The sequence below is a fragment of the Protopterus annectens genome, chromosome 9.part0, assembly GCF_019279795.1.
Source record: "Protopterus annectens isolate FY-2018-M chromosome 9.part0, PAN1.0, whole genome shotgun sequence".
Taxonomy (NCBI): Eukaryota; Metazoa; Chordata; order Ceratodontiformes; family Protopteridae; genus Protopterus; species Protopterus annectens.
This window is the reverse complement of record NC_056743.1, coordinates 673,961,341-673,985,399: the sequence shown is the minus strand read 5'-3', so window position 1 is coordinate 673,985,399 and position 24,059 is coordinate 673,961,341. Positions and strand designations below refer to the sequence as shown.

Below are 24,059 nucleotides of genomic sequence, written 5' to 3'. Positions count from 1 at the left end.
GGAGCAGAATAAATACAATTGAGTACTTTTAAGAAGAGGCAAACGCAAATAAAGTGACTTTTTTTTTTTTTTAGTAAAGTGCAAGGCGAGAGGAAGGAGGAGCAGAAGAAAAATTCAAGGTTAAGAACCTAAGCGGGTTGCCCTTCTCAGATGTTCTGTGTATTAAGTAGAGTGAACACCAGACTGGGAGGGGTGTCCCAGATCAAATTTACAGTAGGGGCGGAAACGGTGCAGAACTCTGAAAGGTTAAAATGCCAAGAAATATACTCGTCAATCAGCGATATTTCCAGATTGTTTGAGAATCGCACTGCAGCCAGAACACCAGGAGTTGAAGAGATTCAGACTGAAGGTTCAGTAGTGCTTTCATGTTACTGTACTGGGAACAGCTATGACTTGCAGTTTTATGTAGTCGAGACACTTGCAATTAGGTCTCAGTTGGAAAATGGGACTGCTTTCATTTAGTAAAGTCCACTGTGTAAGCACATGTGACTGCTCAAATTTCACCCGACACTTTTTCTGACCATTTTTGAAGACCAGCTTGGCAAACTCAAAGTTCTTTACTCCATGAAGTTAAATCCTGTTGCAGAAAGTTCAGTGGCTATATAGAACAGTGTCAAAGCTGAGATGGACTGGGGTATTTAGGAGCAACTTATCCAGTGGTAGAACCAACTGAATGGGTATTCTCCATGGTGGTGGCTCAGAGCTCCGATTTAGAACATGTATTGATCCAAGAAACTTTAACAAAGCATTGAAACTACCTTATCCAATGCATGCAGTCACAGTTGCTGCCCTCATGCCAAATTACACTATTTTCTATCTTGGATGCAGAAAGTTCATTTTTGCAAATTATGGTTAATCAAACTCTTCATTACTAACCACAATTTAGTACACCATTTGGAAGATATTTCTAAATATTACTTGGGGGTTGTCAAATTGGTTCAAGACTAACGTCCAGTACTGTCATTACTAAGTTGAAGATATTTTTCTGTCCATGGTAGTCTGCAGTCTCCATTCTGACAATGGTGTACAGTTTACAAGTCAGCAGTTCAAAAGATTTGCTGAAACGTAGGACTTTGTGGGTATTCACGACTACTAGACGAATGGACAATCAAATGGCTTGGCTGAAAGTGCAGTGCAAGGTGCAAAACGGCAGTTGGAGAAATCCAAACGGCCAATACCAATGTTTTCTAAATTTGCTTAATCTCCAACATTACTAGCGATAATTTTCTTGGTTCACCTGCTCAGAGATTTGTTGAGACAAACCAGAACCACACTACATATACATAAGAATTTGTTGGTTCCTAGTGCTAAAAACAAAATAGTGAAAGCCTAAAAGTTTCTCCCAAGTCCTATTATGACAAGACCAGCAAACCTCAATCCATTGAAAGGAGGGGAGAGTGAGGGTGCAGCCAGCAAAAGGATTGTCATTGGTTTAATCAAGTGAAAAGTTTAGTGTGAAGAACAGATACTGTATTGTGAAATCACAGGGGATAGAATTTGGCTTGGATGCTTCCAGTTCCTCCTAATGTTACAGCACCTTGCCTGTGACTCACTTAATTCTCAGTGACTTATCCGTGTTCCTTTTACAGGAAATATCTGTTTCTGTTCTTGTTCCTGATGCCCCTGACATCCCAGAAAAAGCGTTCTCTAGTGACTGTCCCTGTTGCTAAACCCAAAGCTGATTGTCTAGGTCGGGTTGTGAGTCAAGACCTAATCCCAGATGCATGGCAACCTGGACATTGTTTTGTTATAATTTGCATGCTGATTCCATTGTCATTTTTCACTACATGGCAGAATAAGTCCAGAGGGTGTGTTTTGTGTCTCTAAGAAGCTTTCCAGTCAGTGGGCACTTCTTACATACAAGTACAGAGCACATGTAAGCAAGAGTGCCATTTTGAGTGAGCCGCCATTTATGTATGAGTGTAGTAGTTGGTTTGCCAAGTTTAATGTTCCAGTGCTCTATCCTGACATTTGTGTATAATCTACTTAAATGAATGCCCAAACCTCCGTCTTATTGATTTACAAGATGAGCAACAAAATTAATGTGTGAAAACCAAGGGAGGCAGTGTTTTGCTGTATATTGGAGATAATTTGCTTCCTGTTTACAATGGGCATCTCCATGGAGTTCATGTACATGTTATGGTGAGCAAGACCCCCATTCAAGTCCTAGCCAGCTAAAGATCCCCCTCTATGGGTCATGGTGCCCACGAAGCCTACTTTACTAAACTGGAGACTATCAAAGTTTTACAGAACACTGGTTATGGGGGATTTCAATTATCCCACCATCAATTGGGAAACCTATGCTAGCTCTAACTCACTATCGCAAAAGGTCCTTTAATTCAAATACCGTGGAACAAATTGTCTATGCCCTGATAAGGGGAACAAAAGCATTCTGGATCTGGTCCTCCCCAACATGTCTAACAGATACACTGCCAAAACTGTTGATCCCTCATTAGTTAAAACTGACGGCAAATGAGTAGCCTTCAAGCTGGCACTAACACCAGAACTCGCAGGGTGAAATCAGGCTAAACTTCAAGGCAAACTGTACCCTCTTAGGTGAAGGTATAAATGCTTTCCAAGCTCCACTTCAGCTGGAAGAAGTAACTATGCCAGTCACTTGCATAAGTGCATAAACTCTGCTGTACCAGAAATAATCAAAAAGCCAGAGCCCCAAGTAAAAACAAGCTGCCATGGTGGACATCCAGCATCAACAAACTTTACAATAAAAGCAAACGTTGCTGTCCAAGAAAACAAAGGCAAGGCCCCAGCAATGGAAGAGCTTTGTGAAGGACAGATCCTGCTTGTTAAATCTGGTAGTTTTCTTTGAAAATGTGACCAAGGGCATATCTGTACACAACATACCTCAACCTGGCAAATGCTTTCAACAAAAATCCTGCATTCAGACCTAAAGTAGCAAATTGGATGTAAACACCTGCATTTTAAGAAGTGGGTGGCTCCACATCAACCAGACCAGTTACCAGCGGGATGCCACAGGGGTCCATGCTGGGTCCCGTACTGTTTGGTATGTTCTCAGTTAAGGTCAAAACTAAGGTTTGTGGCTGACAGTTTGCACATGACTGCAAACAAGGTGCAGTTTTTGAATCCCCAAATGATGTCTGTAGACTCCAGGAGGGTCTCACTCATACCAATGACTGGTTAGTCACGGTCTCAAACTGAATGCAAAGAAATGCATCATCATTCCCTTCTGCACAATGTTAACTACCGCTCGTGAAGTGGTAAGGGACCTGGGATCATAAGTTGATTGTGACCTTAACTTTGACCACCGTATGTCTATTGTAGTAAGAAAAACTTTCTATGTAGCACACTTAGTAAAGGCACCGCTTAGAGCGCAGAAGAAGTTATAACCCCTATATACTTGGCACTTATTAGGACTGTAATGGAGTATAGTGCCTATGTACTGTACTAAGCACCTGCAGCAATTGGAGACCTTTGTTTCTAACAAAGATCAGGGGGCTCCAGCATATGCCTGACTCAGACTAACATCTGTCACTGTACTCAATATCCTATAGACTTCTTATGGATGACGTATGCTTGGCTTACAGAATAATCCAAGATACAAACCTATTGAGTTTGCTGCATATCCATAAATCACACTGGAGTAGGGTCATTGGTTCCACAGACCTAAAATGTGGCCTGCAACTTAAATGGGACATACTGGAGGGACAGATTTCTCTACCAGAGCCTGCTGCATCTCTGGAACAGGCTACCAATTCATGAGCACCTCTGACTGTGTTCGAGGAGCCTGGACAAGTGGAAGGAGCACTAAATTCTTACTGGAGATAGAGGCCACATCTCTTCTGGACATGGGCAGTCTTTGCTATTAACATTTCTATGGTATTAGGATGAAACGGCTAGGCTTAAAATTACTTCTGGGTCGATGGCCCTATAGGGCAGGCAAGCATCCAGCTTGCAATGCACCTTTTCATTTGATTTTTAAACATTGTGAATCTGTGCAAAGTTGCTGTTTTGTATTCCCAACATGCCTCTGACTTTTGTATGTGGTTGTATGTAGAGGGAGAAAGCATTCAAGTTGAGCTCTAGCTCTTTCTTGTCTTGTACCCTGCAAATTAGCCAACTTGCATGCAAACTAGACATAGCTTGACTCCCATATTTCACTCCTGATCTGTTTACTGCTCTTATGTAGGCAGTAAATTACTTGTGTAAATCTTGCTCACCTTTATCAATACCAAAGCATCAGTAGCCATGACTGGAATATAGTATCCATTTACATGTTTATGCAAAGGCCCTTTTATTTTTACTGACATTGTTTCAAGGTAACCATCAGGTTTTTCAGATTCAGACCTCTGCATTTAAAAAGCCCCAAAATAGTGTCACTGCAAGTATATCCTATTGGTATTCATGCTGCACATGGTAGGAGTTAAGTGATGCTTTTTTGAGGTGCAGGCAAAAAAATAGGCTATGGCTGACCTTTGTTTTAAAATACTAGAAATGGAAATGTGTCCATTAATGCCAGGTAAACAACTGGCGTTAAGTCTTAACTGCCATAAACATTCCTTGGCTTCTGATAGGTTGTCATAGTCTCCTCCTTTTTCCCAACAATTGGGAATTCTATCGATTTAACAAAAAATATAAATCGCTTAAAGTTCTCACATTTGGTACTATGTACAAATAGAGCATTCACTGTCTCTTTGGTCTTGATGTCCCTGTTGTGTTCCAAGATGCGTTCCCCCAATTTCCTAGTGGTTTTTCCAACATAATATGCTGGACAGGAAACACATGTGGCTCAATACACCACCATCTTGGTATTGCAGTTACAATGTCCTGGACATTTAATAGATCTACCATAACCTTGCACCATAGTGTAGGGTCCATCGTTTACAAATTTGCAAACTTTACAAAAACTACATGTACTCATTTTTGACCTAGTATATGCATGGCCTTATTGTTATTTTCCAAACTTTCTTCAAGATTGGTACACCTACTGTATGTAACCTTTGGGAAATAACCAAGTATTTCATTATTTTTTCTTATTGGAAAAAACACTTAACCAAGTATCATTTAATACTTTATAGTGTCAGAATGTTCATTGAATGGTAAAAGCATCTCTTTTATTAATACCCTTTGGCATAGTATTTAATCCGAATTTCAAAATAGGTTTATAAAAAGTATTCCTTTTCATCATAACTTCCTCCTTTATTTGGTTTATTAGATTTAATGGATAGCCTCTTGTCTAAAAACATATTACTGATGGTATCAATTTCACAAATGAAATTGCTATCTTCACTAATACGTGACAGCCTAACCATCTGACCTTTTACAATGTTGTTTTTTTGAAAATGTGGATGACAGCTGTCATAATGAAGGAAGGAATTCGAATATGTAGGTTTACGGAAAATATTAGATTCAACTTCGTGATTTTTAAAATACATACATATATCCAAATATTCACATTTATCTTCATGTATTTTAGTTATGAAATTAAAGGTCGATGTAGTACCCAAGTAGCTTATAAAATCATTTAATTCACCCCTATTACCTCTCCAAAAGACTAAAATATCATCCAGGTATCTTAACATAAAATGTTGTTTTTGTCCAGAACCTGGAAGAAAAAATACTTTTGGTTTCCCATTGTGCTAATACCAAATTAGCATAAATGGGGGCACATCTGGCCCCCATTGCTACCCCTGTGCATTGTCTGAAATATTCACCTTCCATATACATAAAATTATTAAATAAAACCATTTCCATCATCTCAACCAATAACTTACTTTTCACAGTATGCAATCCACTGTAACTATCTAAAATTGTTTCAAACCTATCCAAACCCAGCTTATGGGGTATGACTGAATAAATTTATCACATTGATGGTAATCATAACAGTATCGTCGGTGTTCTTATTGCAAGTCCTTAATTTATCCAGGCAATGCCAAGAGTCTTTAATATGAGGGAATTGATTAAGAATATCCTTACAGTAATCAATACATCTAGCTATGGCTTCCAATTTAGAACCCTTGGTAATCATAACAGTATCGTCAGTGTTCTTATTGCAAGTCCTTAATTTATCCAGGCAATGCCATGAGTCTTTAATATGAGGGAATTGATTAAGAATATCCTTACAGTAATCAATACATCTAGCTATGGCTTCCAATTTAGAACCCTTGGTAATCATAACAGTATCGTCAGTGTTCTTATTGCAAGTCCTTAATTTATCCAGGCAATGCCAAGAGTCTTTAATATGAGGGAATTGATTAAGAATATCCTTACAGTAATCAATACATCTAGCTATGGCTTCCAATTTAGAACCCTTGGCTGAAACAATTGGCCTAAAAGGAGGGTTTGAAATGCTTGTGTTTTTGGAATGCCAAAAATTGACGGAGTTATAGGATGTTCCACAATGAGATATTCATATTCAGATTTATCAATCATTCCTTCTATCTGATGGTCATAAAGTAAACCAGTCTATCTTTGTATATGCCCTATTCATCTCAAATTTTGATACTTTTTCATATGTTTCATTGTCAAGCATATTAGTCATTCTATTAATGTAGTCTATTTTAGTCATAATTACCACCCCTCCACCTTTATCAGACTTCATAACTCTATTTATCCTTGGTAGTTGATTCTTTTAAACAAAATCTCTCTGTACTGGTGAGATTGTCTTCTCGGTTTGTAGGTGTTTTTACTATTGTATGTATTTGTGATTCACATAACATCTCAAATATATAATAGGATTCTGGGGTGGTATAAAAGTACTAGATCTTTTTAAAGTCAACCTACCTATATCAAATTCAACCCCCTTATGATTTGCAAAAAACATTTTTAAATTTAACAGCCTTGTATACATTTTTAAATTTTATCAATCTTCCTATATCATGTCTGTAATTAGGAATGAAGGTGAAACCTTTTTTGAATAATGTAACATGTTCTTGACCAAGTGTAGTACCTGTATAATTATACAGACTAAAACTTCCATCTGTAATAATTATATCAGAAGGATTAACTTCCAAAGTAATCTCAAAATCACCACTCTCTGTATTTTTGTCAGCATCAAAGTTGTCAGCCTTCTTTCATCTAAAAATTCTTTGTAAAACAAATTCATAATTTTCACTTAATGTTGCATTATCAGGTAAAGAAATTACCAAATTTGTTTAATTTTCACTCCATGTGTGTTTTTCCTGTAAGTCGGGGCATTCCTGTATTGCATTTGTTGATGTGGTTGACCCTGATGTCTGTCGCCTAACCTTTCCGATCTCCTCGAGACTGATTCGTCTAAAAAAAAAAAAACATTTTCGTTGTGTCCCCCATTGTCACTCATACTGTAACCTACGTACATTGTTTGTATATGTAGGCCCATCGTATTTAATTGAATGACCCTCTCCTTCTGGGTATAATACAGCAACACTTTCACTTTCGCCACCCTCGTGATTCGACTTAAAATTTTTAAATTCTCTAAAATGATTATAAGCCTTCTTATTTGCATAATCATTGCTATCCTTTAAAAGCTTTTTATTTTTATATTCCAACCCTTTCAAAACAAAATTGTCCAAATCTTTTAAAATATTATCTATTCTGTGTTTGTTCATCTCAAACAAATCATTACGTGTACTTCTATCTAATTCAGTTAATGTCGCATCTAATTTGCTTAATTTATTATTGTTCCTAATAAGACGCATAAGGTCTAAGCCAGTTCCGTCATATAAAAGTAACGGTTCATCAAACAATTCAGAGTCATTTTGGAACCCAAAAGGTAGTTTAAAAATACGTAATCCTTTAGGTACCTGTTCCAACTCCAGCGATCTCTCTAAAAACGCGTTGTCCATCTGTAAAGTTTTGAACTGTTTTATAGTCTCTTCAAATTCTTTGATCTGTTGGTTCAAAGACCCCATGTCCTTAATGTTCGATTTGAGTATGTCCGCAAAACTCTGCTTTTAATATTTCCTTGATGTCTGAAAACTTAACGTTCCCCTTGTTGCCGTCTCCAGTGTTCAACGCTAGATTCGAAGGTGGAACAACATTTCTTGAATTTCCTTTCTTGTGTCAGCCTTGTCAATGGTTAGGCTGTCACGTATTAGTGAAGATGGTCTCAATTTCACAAATGAAATTGCTATCCGTAATATGTTTTTAGACAGAGGCTGTCCATTAAATCTAGTAAACCAAATAAAGGAAGTTATGATGAAAAGGAATACTTTTTATAAACCTGTTTTTAAATTCGGATTAAATACTATGCCAAAGGGTATTAATAAGAGGTGCTTTTATTTTACCATTCAATGAACATACTGACACTATAGTTCAAGTATTAAATGATACTTGGTTAAATGTTTTTTCCAATAAGACAGAATATAATGAAATACTTGGTTATTTCCCAAAGGTTACATACAGTAGGGGTACCAATCTTAGTTTGGAAAATAACAAAGGCCGTGCATATACTATGTCAAAAATTCTCCCCGGGCCTCTACTGAAAATGGACATATATCCAGCTAGACTAGCCCGGTCAACAAATGTAAAATAAAAATAAATAAATGAGTAGATGAGGTTTTTGTAAAGTTTGCAAATTTGTAAACAATGGACCCTACACTGTGGTGCAAGGTTATGGTAGATCTATTAAATGTCCAGGACATTGTAACTGCAATACCAAGATGGTGGTGTGTTTAGCCACACGTGTTTCCTGTCCAGCATATTATGTTGGAAAAACCACTAGGAAATTGAGGGAACGCATCTTGGAACACAACACTGACATCAAGAACAAAAAGACTGTGAATACTCCATTTGTACATGGTGCCAAATGTGAGAATTTTAAGCAATTTATATTTTTTGTTATTGAATTCCCAATTGTTGAGGAAAAAGGAGGAGACTATGACTACCTGTTAGAAGCCAAGGAATGTTTATGGCAGTTAAGACTTAATGCCAGTTTACCTGGCATTAATGGACACATTTCCATTTCTAGTATTTTAAAACAAAGATCCTATTGTATCTGATTAGTTTATCACTTTTTCCTGAATTTTATAACCTAGTTTGCAATATGTATTTTATAAATTAATTTATAATTAAAATATATATTTATATTCCTTATTTACATTTTTATTCTAATTTATTACACTTTTAGTTTTACATTATTTTTAAACAATCCAACTTTTTATTCGTGAAGTTTATTCACTGTATTTTTTAATTTCTGTTTTATTTTAAACCTTATATTATGACAACCTTGATATTGATTGCAATGTGTATTCACAATTTAAACAAATATGCTAAGTTACAATAAATTTATAAAATATATATATGTGTGTGTGTGTGTATATATATATGTATATATATGTATATATATATATGTGTATATGTATATATATGTATATATATATATGTATATATATATATATATATATATGTATATATATATATATATATATGTGTATATATATATATATGTATATATGTATATATGTATATATATATATATGTATATATATATATATATATATATATATATATATATATATATATATATATATGTATGTATATATATATATATATGTGTGTGTGTGTTTTTAAAAACCTTATTAATCTATGAATTAACTAATGGTAGGCGTTGTGCAATTAGAAACACATCTATATATTTGAAGTTGGCTGCACAATTTATTAGTACTCTGAAGATGCCCAGAAGTGATTCAGGGTGAAAGCGCTAAGTACTTTAATGTCCTGGACTTTCGTTTTCTTGTGCGTTTTTACTGTTGGAGTGTTTTTGGTGTATGGTGATTAATAAAATCTATTCAAGTGACCTCTGAAGAGCCTTTTTATGTTTTATCAAAAGCTATAAACATACTTATCCCAAAAACTGAGCATGGGCTCCCTTTAATAGCTCTTCACTCTACCACAAATAACACTTGTACTGTTACTTTTAGAAAGATTTGTAGATTTGAATTACTTGCAGAACCAAATGTGCATCTTTGCTATTTCCTCCAATGCTTCAAGTAGCTACCCATCAATGAAAGAACAACCTTTCTGCTTGGCTCAAAGATATAGAAATTATTAAAATGGGACTTTGTCTACCTCTAAAATCCAAACTCTTGTCCGAGAGACAGGAAGATGGCTTGATACTTATCAGACCATGTTTCAAGACAACCACAGGTTGGATTCCGCAGGTTGGTATAATCTCCCAGGAGTAGCTAGGGAGCAAAGCAGTCTGGAAGCATTCAAAACTACATTAATAGAACTGCTGTGGGATACCAGATGCCTGTGCTGTTGTGACAATGGTTGGTCAGTTCTTGATGTTGGAGTGAATGGCTAGCCATTGCATACCATACCAAAGCCAAAACACACCTGCGCTATGACTGTAGCATTGATGTATGTATGGTAAATAAAGCCATCTTGAGGGAAAGCACTTTGGATGACATTATTATGTTGAATGGTGCTACTGTTTTTGGTAAAATGGATGTGAAGGCAGGTTACTACCAAATGGAGGTGAATTCTAAGAACAGGAGAACAAATACATTTTTAATCACAAAGGTCTTAAAAGATACAAGAGTTTAATTTGGGTTGTAAGATCTGTTGAAGAAATTTTCAGATGTATAATATATTTTATCCCAGGCATTCTGAAGGTTAACATTTTCTTTGACGATTCAGCCTGTGGCAAAACGCAAACAATGATTCTATAAGCCAAGTTTTACAAATATGCAAATAATTTTGACATTAAACTGAAATGCAAATTTAATACATAATTTCTCGAGTTTTATGGTAATATATGTTCAAGGAAGGGTCACCAAATCTAAGGCAGTATACAACCTGTCACCATACTGAAACGCAAAAGTAGTAAGATGTTTCCCAGGCATGGTAAATTACAATACCTTGTATGGGTAGCTCTTTAACAACTGCCTTTCTAAAGGTTTTAAGATTAGTAATTTAAAAAGTGTTAGTATGTCGCTGTGGTATAGCAGTAGCGTTGTTACCTTACAGCAAGAGGTTTTCCCGTTCGATTCTCTGCTTGGCTTGGAAGTGCCTTCTGTGTGGAGTCTGTGTCCTCCCCATGCTTGGGTAGTGTTCGAAAGACATGCGTGCATAAATGGGCGTGCCTTCATTGAAGGTTGGGTGTCTAGCTGGCACCTCGGCGTTTCATAAAAATCTACTGCCAATCGGTGGACCGGAGATCCTCTGTGGCGACCCCTTACCGGGAAAAAGCCGAAATACGCAACATGTAAATAAGTGTTAATATGGTGCGTTTTATTTTGTATGAACAGGAGTTTCTTACTTCACTGATTGCTCTCTCATACACACACGCAGGCACTTTTACATTCATACACACACTCTCCATGCATTCCCTTACTGTTCGCGCTCCTACACACATGCAGGCAGTCCTACATTCATACACACACACACTTCATTCTCTCCCCACGCACTTGCAATCACTGCCCAAACACAAGAATCAAACCCACTACCCTTATGTCTGCAGAGACATATTTTAGATAAAAAAAAATAGGTGGCAAATAACCGGTGAGAGAAGCACAGCAACATAATAGTGTTTGTCAGTGTGAGCATGCAATTACTATCTAACAAGCCATTAGTTTACACTCGCTAAGCTGTTTAGCGAGTATAAAATAAGAAGAAAAAAAAAAGTAAACTGCTAAGCGAGTGTAAATAATGGCTTGGAAGTTTGTAATCGCACAGTCATGCGCACACATCAGACATCACAGGGCCATAAAGAAAAACGGTTGCTATTGGCAACCAAGACCACATGGAACAGCTGGCAAAGGAACGCCACAGGAAAAGGGAATTGCATAATAATAAAAAAAAGTACAGGGCATTAAATGAGTAAAACGGTGCCAGTTTGCAGATTGAAGTGGGACTAATGCATCAGACAAAGGACAGCAAGTTTTTTCATTACGCCTTCTCACTGAACAGATTACAAGACTGCACAACCATTACCCATATTGAACAGGAAATCCTTAAGGTAGTCAGTGGTACTGCTCTTTAGAAAAGTTAAGAGAAAACTTTGGAAAGAAGACTACTTTATAGTAATTGCCACTGGCAACCAACACCACGCAGAACAGCTGGAATGCTGCAGCAAAGGCAAATATAAAGTACAGTACTAAAGCGCCAAGTGCATACATGTATCCACAACAGTTGTTTGGTCAGCAGGACCCAAACAAGCAGTGTTTAAACATTTTTGGATGCACGTGTGAAGTTATGCAGCACAGCGACTGAAAAGCCAGGAGAAATGGAGATGCCACATTAAAGATACTGATACTTTGCTGTCAGTGTATTTCTGCAAAAAAAGTCATACTCACCAGTATAAATCCACGAGGGAAGCTGATGCAGAAAGAGAGACTCATAAGGTTCCAATAGGGAAATACAGCGTACTGAAAACACAATGCTAAAAAGTACCCTACCTCCTGCACTTGTATTTGAGCACTCAGGCTGGGGGAAGGACAAGGGAGCCATGACATCACAGAATGGGTGGGTCTGGTTTTAGAATCGGATGACTGCTGTGGTGATGTCATTTTGGGGGAGGGAACTGATTAAAGGAAAACAACGGGATATCAAATCAAATATCTCTATCTGATGTCTCCCTAAAATCCTGTTGTGATACAGCCTCAAAAAAAAAATCCGCAGCTTTAAAAAAAAATTCACTATTCTCTTTTACTGCTTAGGCTTCATACTTTTCCATACTGTTTGACTTTCAGTTTTAAAACCAAGATGAAAACTGTCTAGTAGTCTCTTAAATAATGATGTCACATCTGCCATAGCTCTTGCTGAAGATCCTGGGAGGTTTCCTCCCCCAAAGTGATGTAAACACTGCCTTGTTTGCATGCTGTACAGAATCCCTGTGATCCTCCCACATTGTGATGTCAACACTGCCTTTCCCAGCACACTGTTAACCTAATAAATGGACTAGGTGCTGTGTGGAACTCCTTTTCTGTGTTAGCAAATCTGGTCGACTCTCATGTGAAGCACTTCTTCACCAGCGTTTTGCTACTTCATAAGTAAGGTAAGTCTTATTACTACTTAATAGTTGTAATTTGTCCCTGTTTCTATGCCTCCCTAGCCCTGATATTGTGTCCTCCCAAGTTTTTAATTGCACATTAGTGGAGTTAATCTTTTTCTGTTTGTAAGGGTGCCACATGCTTCCCTTTCGCAGCTGTATTTTTAGCTTAGCCTACTTATTTTCATTTTGATCCAGGGTTTATATTTCCCCAGTTATGTTTAATGCTTGAGTTATGGCGGATACTATTTGCTAACAGAAGGGAATAAGAGAAAGTGGAATGTGTGTGTGTCTGTGTGGTGGGGGGGGGCTGCTTACAAGCCAAAGCAGAGTGCTCTCCAGGGGAAAATGAATATTTGCTTAAACAGGTAGACACATACTCAAAGTTAACTGTAGCTGTTTGCAGACAGACCCAGACTGCGCTTTTCCGTTTGTGCCTTTGTCCCACTTCTATGTATGGCTTAATTTCTTGCGCTGAGGTTCATAGGTATTTCAGGATCAATTTATCCTTGCTTTTGAACCAGATTTCTCTGCTTGGTTAGTACACTGCTATAAAATGTAAAAATCTAAATCATTGTAGAAGTAAAGCAGTGTGTGTGTCTGCGTTTGTGTGTCTGCGTGTATGTAAGCACTGCCATAATTTTTTTTAAAATATTGACTCAAAAAAGCATGTGGGTGCTGTCATGCAAGTCTAAAATATTTCAAGTTTATAGTGCATCATTTGTTAGCTATTTAAACAGGAAGGGAAAATAAGTGGCAGACTGCTTTGCAAAGGAGGGATTATTGCCAGTGCTATGTAGCTTGGTTTTAAATTTGACAGGAGTAGTGCAACAAAAAAGTCTCCCACTGTAAGGAGGAAAAGGCTGACAAGCAAACAGTGCATTACTCTGGTCACCTGCTGTGACGAGCTGTCAATCACATGCAGATAATGGGTCAAATTACCCTTGGCTCTTTGACAGCTAGGGAAGGTAGGTGTGAAGTGGGAGGGGAGATGCCTTGAAGAGCTAGTTTTCAGCCTTCACAAAAGAAAGCAATTTAGCATTTCTAAGATGAAAGGGCTAGAAAATGCACCTTTCTGTTCTGCAGCATTTGCACTGCTTGTGTTTTAAGTGGTCATTGAAAAAGGATAACATTTTAACCAAAAGTAGGGGATTTTAAGACTGCAGTGAATGCCTGTTAAGTCAATGAAGTGACAGCAGCTTAAGGCAAAACGTGGCAGATCTGATCCAATTTTTTGGAGACTAAGTATCCCAGAATGCATTATTTGAGGCAGAGTAAACGGTCTGAATTTTTTCAATATGCCAGACCCCATGTGGTCAGTCAGAAATTGCATCTAAAAATATCTAAAAAGCTCAAAATAGTCTGAGTGCTATTAAAATGTAGGAAACATCAAACCATGATGAAATTAATATGTTTTTTGAGTCTGAGGGCACGGTTGTCCTTTAAGAAAAAGTACCAGCACTGCCTGGCCTTTGATGTCAGTAATTGGGCGACTCTAGCAAGCTTTATTCATACGTGAGAGAATAATTTTGTAAGTGAAACCATCACAGTATGAGAAGGTGGGCTTCTGTTACAGAAGTGTAAGGGGAATTATAAAATATGTAAATGCTTTATTGCTTTACAGAGGACAGTGTAAATGGGGAGGAAAAGGGCTGTGAAGTTGAGGAATACATTGGAGAAACCTGTTCTCTAATGTAGATTTGATGTATGCCTTTGACTTCCAAATGCTTACCTTCATGAAAATGTCAACTCTAAGCAGTTTTTTTGTGCTTTGGGTAAGATCCAGTTATTTCTTGTTTGGAATTCTGCCATTCTGTCACATTATTGCCCTCAGGGTTTTCACCAGGCGCATATATGTAGTAGCAGCTAGTGAAAAACGTAGGCAGCAAAGGTATTTCCTGATCTAAGCAACTGACTTGCTCTTCACTTTCAGTGGAATCTCTTCAAACTACTCCATTTCTTTGTGATTAACTGGGAGTCTTGCACTTGGACCCCAAACATTGCAGGTGCTAACAGCCAAACATTGCAGGTGCTAACAGAAATTGGATGCTAGGCTGACAAACTTGAACCTACCTGCTGAGAATGAATTTTTTTATGTATGTTGCTTGTGTCGTCTGTTTACTTGTAATTCAAAGTACTGTTTTGGTCCATTTTAGGTTTCTGTCCTTGTGATGTGTCACATCAGAGAGCTGGCTTTTCAAATCAGCAAAGAATATGAGAGATTCTCAAAGTACATGCCTAATGTAAAGGTAATGTGTACAGTATTTTTATAATCTTTAAGGAAGTTGTGAGACGGGTTTTGCTTGGAGAAAGTCTATCCCTGCTTTGGTTGTGGACTTTTTCACTTCATTCCTGTAGTACTGAGAGCTTGGATTTTAACCTTTGACAGTTTGGTTTCTCCTCAATGTGCTGCATAGGGTTTGGCATTTAAAATGTGGTGGCCTCAGATTTATTACCTTTTTAGCTAATGTCCTCCCAAAGCTCATGCATGTTACTGAATCACAGGTTTTGCAGTGTTTTAAGTTTGTTTTTTTCTGCAGGTGGCAGTTTTCTTTGGTGGTTTCCCTATCAAGAAGGATGAAGATGTTCTGAAGAAGAATTGTCCACACATTGTAGTAGGAACCCCGGGTCGGGTCTTGGCTTTGGCAAGGAATAAGAGTTTGAACTTGAAGCACATCAAGCATTTCATCCTGGACGAATGTGACAAGATGCTAGAACAGCTTGGTAAGTGAAGTGGTGGTGGTAGTTTTGGGGGGGGGGGTGTTGAAGGGAATGGCCGTAGACTGTAGCAGACTAAATTGTGGCAGTGGAATTTTGTTGCCACTTCATCAGTCTGTCCTGTGGAGAACTGGAAGTAATTGTGTAATGTGAACCCCTCAGCCACCTTTGTCCAAAATGCATCCAGATTAGCTTGTTTAACTGAATGCATTGATCAGGTTTCCCCTTCCTTTCTGAAAAATGGTTGTCAAACTAATTCAGATGTTCTTGTAGAAAGGGATATCGTGCTGAGGTTGCTCCTCTGGGATGGATAGGTTACTACTCGTAAGGATCATTGCTGTGCAAGGGCATATGATTGGGAATGTGTGTGCATAGAATTGGTCTTTTGATCAGATATTTTCTGCAAATTCTGTGATGGGTGTGAGTTTGTCCTTTGTGGCCTTTAGACCAGGAACCAGGTATACACTGTTCTTTCAGAGGTAAGCTGTTAGTCCTTGGTGTGCCATCATTTGTAGGAGTATTCACTAGCGTCCTCTTGCTTTCATTGATTAATGGAATAGCTTACAACATCCAATAAAACAATACCAATAACAAAGTTGAGGCATAATGTCCATTTTGAACTGCTGCTTGTGGCTGCCTAAATATATGGTTGACCTTTGCATCTGATACTAGACTTGACTGAAGCTGGGGAGACTTTGTTCTGCATTGGCACCAAAGTGTGTCTGCCACATGCGCACCCTTCCATCTCCTACGAGGAGGTAAATCTATGCTTCCCAATATAGGTCCTCTCTTTGTGGCAGTAACATTTGGGGAGGGGGAATGGTTTGACTTAATTGCACCCAAGGAATCCCTGGTTGTATGTGCATGCTTCTAACATGCTGTCTGGATAGGTATTCACAAGGTTTATATTAAAAAAAAAAAAAAAAAGTTGGCAGTGCAAGGAGTACTACTCTTGTAACGTTGATATAATTGTATTCAACTTCTGCATTTTGAGTGGAAGCTGTGGGTATGAGGTCAGATTCCCCTGTCTGCTAGTCCTTTGGTTTGTTTTCAGCTTGGTTTGAAGAGTGCAGCAGAGGAGCAGGCTGACAATTCAAGACTACATGGCCCATGCTTTTTTACACACCCTTAATGCCTCTTCTAACGTTGATATAATTGTATTCAACTTCTGCATTTTTGAGTGGAAGCTGTGGGTATGAGGTCAGATTCCCCTGTCTGCTAGTCCTTTGGTTTGTTTTCAGCTTGGTTTGGAGAGTGCAGCAGAGGAGCAGGCTGGCAATTAGACTACATGGCCCATGCTTTTTTACACACCCTTAATGCTCCACTTGGCTTTTGATAACCATGTTAGGAGCCTGTTTGGTGGCAGGAGATCTGGTTTAGCAGTTTGCCTGTAGTCTTGGTTACATTAAACTGCAGTTGGACAGTACATTCTCTCCCTGTTCAGACACCTTTACAGACCAGTTAAATTTGGAAAGGTAGGAAAGTGGTTAGACAGTTAGAGCTGCAGAGATCTGGTTTTATCCTCCCCAGTGCTTTTACCGGAACACTGGGGAGCCACCAGTCTAAATTCAAAAGCAAGAAGAGAGAGCTGTTCTCCAATAGCCCTTTTCATCCCTACTTCAAGGGCATTAGCCCAGTGACCAGGTTTTCAACATTGTGTAGGCTGTGGTTAGTCCTATAGCAGATCATGGCACTCCCTGTCTCGAAGTGGGGATGGTGGTTCTGTTTCCACACCCCAGCTTTGCACTGGTTGACTATAGCCAAATAAGTTATCATTCTTCCACCATCTTTACCCTTGATTTAAACTGGTGCCCCACCACTGGTTCAGTAATCAAGGAGCCTGAATCAACACCACTGGCAACAGTGAGGACTGTTCACACTGGGAGGATGACGGGTACAGTATTTCCAGCTGCTGTTAAAGTGCAAGATTCCTTAAGAGCACACAGTGACCACAGTCATTTTGGGGTTGGTTTCGCAAGCCAAGGCCTCTAGTGCCCCTGCCCAAGTAGCTGACAGTCTGAGGATTGATATATATATATATATATATGGTTCTACCTGACATAGTCGAAACCACACAACACCGACACATCACCGATCACCACATACCCACATCACCATAGAAACACAACCACACATAACCGAAACAACGAAATAACCATCGGTACACAAACACAACCACAAACCCCCAACACACACACCACACAAACAAACAATTAAAACAAAAAACACACCCCACATCCACACACCACACACACACACAAAGCACACACAAGCACACCAAAATCCTACACTACCTACACCCTAACTCCTAAGGTCCGTTTACCCTACCACACCTAACCTAACTCCCCTACCTCCCTCAACCCTAACCCATTTAACTCCCTTAACCCCCCTATCCCCCCCTCACTTAACTTCACTAACCCGCCCCCTCCCACCTCACCTAACTCCTAACCTAACTCACCGCCCCTAACCTAACCCTAACTAAACTCACCCCTACCCACCCCTATCCTAACCCTAACTCACTTAACCCACCCCACCTTCCCCCCCTCAACCCCCTTACACCCTAACACACTACCTTTTCCCCACCTATAACCTCCGAATCTCCACACCCTCCTTCCATCAAGTTACCTATCTCGCTACCCCCTCGGCATGGCACCACCCATCCTCGCTCGGCATCTGTCGCGTGTCGATGTCTCTGCTTCTTGTCGATCGGGCTCGGGTCTTCTTCATTGTCGATTCTCTTCCATCCAGTTCATATATATATATATATATATATATATATATATATATATATATATATATATATATATATGGGAAAGGCTGGTGTAATGTTACTTTCAATACAAATTATATTCACGACTGTATCAAAGATAATTATACTATTCCTAATAACTTAGAGCCAGGTCCAAGACAGAATGCTCTCTCACTCAGACTTCTCAAGAGTATCTAAACTATTACTTCTGGGATAGCTTGGGATAGCTTGCAGAATGACACTTGTCATCTGCCTCTCCCAGGTGAAACCCCCACTGCTGAATACTGGCAGTATTTAGCATCTGCCTGTGAAAATGCATAGACCGCAGATCTTTGCAGCTGCTGTAAGCTGTAAAACGCTTATCCAAGACAATTCAGAAAACTTCAGCACAGGCATGGTCTCCTTGCTGCCATAAAGTAATTTTAACTTTTTCTGAAATTTGCTAGACTCCTATGTTCCCGTCTCTACTGTTAAAACACATTTAAACACAGTAGTATATGCACGTTTCTGTTTTCCAACATAACACACTGGACAGCTCTCTCAGCTCTGTACTTTACAAAATATGTACATCTTTAACACTCATGTCTGTACAAACTAGTTTGATTTGTACATGACATACAGTTCTAATGCTTTTTTAACAGACATTGTATATATGAATCCTATTCACAAATTACATATTTACAAAATTCCAGATAGCTGGGCTGGCAATATCTCCCTTTGTCATGATGGCCACCAGTGTGATGTCCACATGCTTGGCTAGTAATGGAGCCTGAATCCTCACCACTGACACCAGAGAAGGATGTGCACTTGGAATACAAATGGATACACTCATTTCCAGGTGAAGACCTGTCTACATAAAGTTTCCTTAAGAGCACATAGGGAGCACACTCAGCCTGAGGTCTGGATTTCTTTAAATCTGTTTCTGTCCAGGTCCCCAGCAAGACTCCCCACTGGTACAGCTGTAGGGATAGGTAATTAGCTGAGAGTCCAAGCCAAGTCCTCAATCACCCCCTCTGGTAAACCCAGTATTTTATGTCCTTGACCCGAGGAGTTGAGAGAGTTGATTTATTATACACTTGCTGTGCCCCCTTCTGCCCAGAGTATAAGGCAGTTTTCACTGCCCCCAGATGGCTACTCTTAATGCCTTTGTGTCATTTTACTGTACAGTATTGATACAAATGATAGTTGACCAAGATAACTAGGGGGCCCACACAGTCCCCAAATAAAATTACTCTCAAAAGTTAGATCCTTTCTACAAGGACTAGTGTTAAATAGCGACAATGGAGGTGTTAAATATGTTTAAGTAATAAAGAACAAACATGAACACTGGTTTACTAATGCATTTATTTATTTCAGTTTGATTACCGGGGAAGTCCACTGGGCCAAGTAGTACCCATTTTCAGTGGAGGCCCTGGGAGAAAAGCTCCAAAGGCAGTACAATGATATTCAGTATCGGATATTGTAATTAATATTAAAGGACCGTCTCAAAGTAAAACAGTATCTAAACTAAGCTTCACTATTTCCCTGACTAATATAAACATTTCTGTTCCCTAGTTAAATTAACTACTGCAAGGCAAGATGCTGTGGGTGAGCATCTTTCTAGTCAGGTTCCCCAAAACAGAAAATGTCATACTCCCAAGATTTCTGTTTGCAGTATCTAAAGTATAACTTCCAAGAGGGCTGGCAGAATGACCTTATCTGGTCACCTGACTCTAGGTTTAGTATTCCTCTTTGAAGCCGAGACAGGAATTTAGTGTAGACTGCTACGGTGTACACATGTTTATGGCAGTGCCTGGGGATTCTTCCTTTTTTTACTGAGCTAATGAACAAAGGCTTTTTTCCAGGTCTGGCATCTCTAGTCCTATTCAGCATGTGGGGTGCTGTTTTAATGGTTTTAACAGCTTACTTTGCATATACCTTATTTTTTCTTAAAGCAAGCTATCTAGTTAACCGTTGCTGTCCCAGTAGCCTGTATTAAAACGTATACATTAATTCAGCTACAGTAAAACGTGTACATTTCTCCATTTCAGCAGGGTGCACAATTGATGCATTTCAACGCAAGCAAACCTCACACACACATTTTCAGCACACGCAACTTGTATAAATCGGTTTTGATATTCAAAGGACATATTCTTTACAAAGCTCCAGTTGGCTATGCTGGCACTTGCCCATATCATCAGAGGCATATCCATTATCTGGTTGGTGGCTGTGAAAGGACTGTGTTTTCTTTGAAAATAAGAAACTGAATTGGCATTCTATATTTTTTTGAAGGGTATTTGGGGTTTAAACCCATTAAATCACTTCATTCCCGAAGTTCTTGTGTGTGTGATCCCCTTTAAGAGGTAATTGAATATCCTGAAAAGCCAAACTGCTTGTCCATCTCCGTGTCAGAATGAAGTGTTCTGAAAGCTGCTGCTTCTTGGAATCTAGTCCCTGCCATTGTAAGACTCTTCATTTTGGTCTTTTTGCTGCATGGCTTTTGGCTGCATGGCTTTTACAAAGGGGCTAGCCACAGTTCAGCTGAGTGCAGGTTTCAATTTCGTTTGCTTAATGATTTGTCTTCTGTCTGCTGCTGTCACTCTCCACTTCTTGGGTGTGATGGTGAACTTTTGTCTTCAACTTTCTAAGGTACTGATTTTTATTCGCTGGTCCCTCAACATTCTGTGCACTTTTACCACTAGAAAGAGACTGTACAGTATTCTATATTTGTTGCATCTCTGGGACTGCCTTCAAAGTTCTGGGGTTCATGTTGCTCTCTTTTGTGCTTCCATGTGTCTGGTTTTATGCAAGGATGTTTCATTTGACCTTCAATATTAAATCCTCACAGGAGGATCATATCCATGTGTCAGATTTTATGCAAGGATGTTTCATTTGACCTTCAATATTAAATCCTCACAGGAGGATCACATTTATGCTTCTATCATGTTATCCAGACCCTCTTAACTGTGGAATAGCAGATCAGTCCAGACTTTTTAACAGACCTTTTACCTGAAATGTCCTGCGACTAGAGTAACTGTAGATGCACTTGCAGTGGTGTTTGGTTGTGCTTCATATGGTCAGTCTCTGCCTATCGGTGATAAGAAAATGAGTGGCACTCATTGCTTTGCAAGTGTATGAAATACAACCCTGTGAACATCTGTCCATTCAGGCAGTGTGTGGTAGTGGTTTGCATCGGCAGGCAGGGATGCACTCATTTCTACGTTTTGTGTGGAAGCTGGATATGGAGTGGGCAGTAGATTCAAACAAGTGCCCCTTTAAACTAACCTGAACAGTGTGTTCTGACTTTTCCTCACTACTGATAGTATCCCTGTCGCATTTTGGGTGCTTGTAGACTGGTATGGTGTAGGCAAAACTCATGCTAGCCACAAGGAAGGCCAGATTAAATTACAAAGTTAGGAGTATTGCTTGTGTGCTAGCTCCTTGGCCATCAGTGTCTACTGTAAAAGTAATTTCCAGGTCTTTTAAGGCCCCAGTAAGAATTTCCTGCAAGGCCTTCACCCAGTTGACCAGCCATTTACTACAGACTTGTTAGGTTTAAAAAAAAAAAAAAAAAAACGTGCTGAATAGTGAGCGGTCTGAGAAGTGGCCCTTTTTGCACTCTCATGCATTTTCTCCTTGTTTTTATGGGAAGGTTTCACTTCAAAATTGGATACAGGAGAAATATGCACTGTGAAAACTGGATATTGGAGTTGTCAGTCTGGGAGAATTTTGCGTTTAGCATCAGTTTTTAGTATTGCATATGGTCCTTTGTGGACCTGGTGTCGTGTTTCAATTTTTTATGCTTTTCTAATTGATTTTGTGTAAAGCTGTATTTGGAAGTGTACTGATCACAAGTTTTTATAAAAAGAAATTATGGCAATTTATTTTCTCTCCCCCCTCCCCCTTTCTCGTTGCAGATATGCGCCGTGATGTCCAGGAGATTTTTCGCATGACCCCTCATGAGAAACAGGTCATGATGTTCAGTGCCACTCTCAGCAAGGATATTCGCCCTGTCTGCCGCAAGTTCATGCAAGATGTAAATACCTTCTACATTCTTTGCTCCAACACTACACCACCCTGCCCTACCCTGCCCTCTACTGATTGGTCCTTTCTCTCATTTAAAATGCCCATTCATCTGATCCATAACTGCAGAGTTGCTGGTTGGAATTCCCTACCCCCATGAGTAAGTTTAGAAGAGGCTTTGCCAGTAAATGCACTTCTATCCTGTCTCACCAAGCCATTTGATAGTTGCACACACTTAAATAGTGGTTACATTGCTGTCGGGTGCGTGCGATCGGGTGGAAGATGCGCTCGGAGAAAGATATTAGGCCTAGAGTCAGGGAAAATCCGGAAGATTTTTCGCGATTATATAGGACTGTATGCTTAGTGCTGCCAGAAGGCCTGTTTATTCTTGGAAGGCTGCAGTTTCTGGAGGTTAACCTTTACTTCCAGATTTAGCAAAAATGAAAATTCCTTCCCCTTCCATGGTATGCGGTGGGAGGCATCCATTAACCTCAACACATTCCATACTGCATGCTAATAAAGATCTTGATGTGAGAGGCGGTCCAAAATGATTGCATAATTTACTCACACTAGCGAGGTCCAGATAGTGGAAACTAGTCATCTTAAAGTGTACAAATGATACCGTTACACTTGCACTCACCTTTACCGTCATCATTCCTCGAAAGTAGTAGATGGAGAAAGCATCAGCAGGTGTTGGGAAGAGTGTGAAACAATGCTGCCATGGCTTTCCACCAGAGGATCACCATCAAGGCGTTGGGCGCCAAAGACGAGTGCCAGAACACAGTCTCCATGAAACACAATGCTGCCCTCTTCATGAAGTGGAGAGTCCTCGATACCTAAAGAGAAACCAGTCCTCCCTTACAGCAGAAGAAGAGTGGCGACCATGCAACCTGTACCGGATCAGTTATCCTTTTTTCTCTCTTTATTTATTTTTATTTGTTTTGTTTGTTTTTGTTTTTTTTTTTGTTTTGTTTTGTTTTTTTTTGTTTTTTTTTTTTTTTTTGTTTAGTTTTATGCTGTAGGTAACGTAAGTAAAGTTTTGAAAGTGTTTTGGAATTCTCTAAAGCTGCAGTGTTACCTGGTGTCCCCTCAAGGTTTTACTTCATTTTATGAAAGTTTTAGAACTGTAGGGTTTTGGGGGGGAGCATTTGAAATCCAGGTTTTTGCTGAGTGAACATTTCACTATATTTAGAGCAATGCCTTTTTCACCATTGTTTAAACTGCACTGGTGGAATGAGCCTTCATGGGGCATAGCATGTAAACATTGCATTGTGTAGTGTCTCTAGACTTTGTTTTCCAACTCTGCATAGGTGGCATTTGCTCGTTATGCTATTTCAGATTTTTGTAATGTGTTGTGCACTTGTGCTCTTCATGCATACAGTCTGTCTCTTTGTACTCCCCATATTGGTTTGGATTTTCACAGAGTCTTAACTTTGAACTTGCAAGCCTCCTGCAAAAGGGTTGTGATAGACCTTGAGAAAACAAAGGGTTTTAGGTGGGGGCATGAAATGTGGTTCGTAATTCATAGCAACGTTATGTACCTTGATTCTGGACATGTTTGCATCCTTTGATAAAACTAGGGGCAGTCCTCAGTTTTTTTTTTTTTTTCCCCCCCAGACTCAGCTTAATGGAGCCAGG

At 39.2% G+C, this 24,059-nt stretch overlaps 1 protein-coding gene across 3 annotated transcripts in view; it reads left to right on the top strand.

The window, feature by feature from the left end:
- The window catches only part of DDX39B (DExD-box helicase 39B), a 308,058-nt gene that overhangs the window by 54,975 nt on the left and 229,024 nt on the right, over positions 1 to 24,059 (top strand). For all 3 annotated transcript variants that reach the window (XM_044083268.1, XM_044083269.1, XM_044083267.1), the window contains exons 4-6: positions 15,109 to 15,201; positions 15,493 to 15,676; positions 22,316 to 22,434. In XM_044083268.1, coding sequence (XP_043939203.1) covers positions 15,109 to 15,201; positions 15,493 to 15,676; positions 22,316 to 22,434 — 396 coding nt within the window. The remainder of the gene's footprint in view (positions 1 to 15,108; positions 15,202 to 15,492; positions 15,677 to 22,315; positions 22,435 to 24,059) is intronic.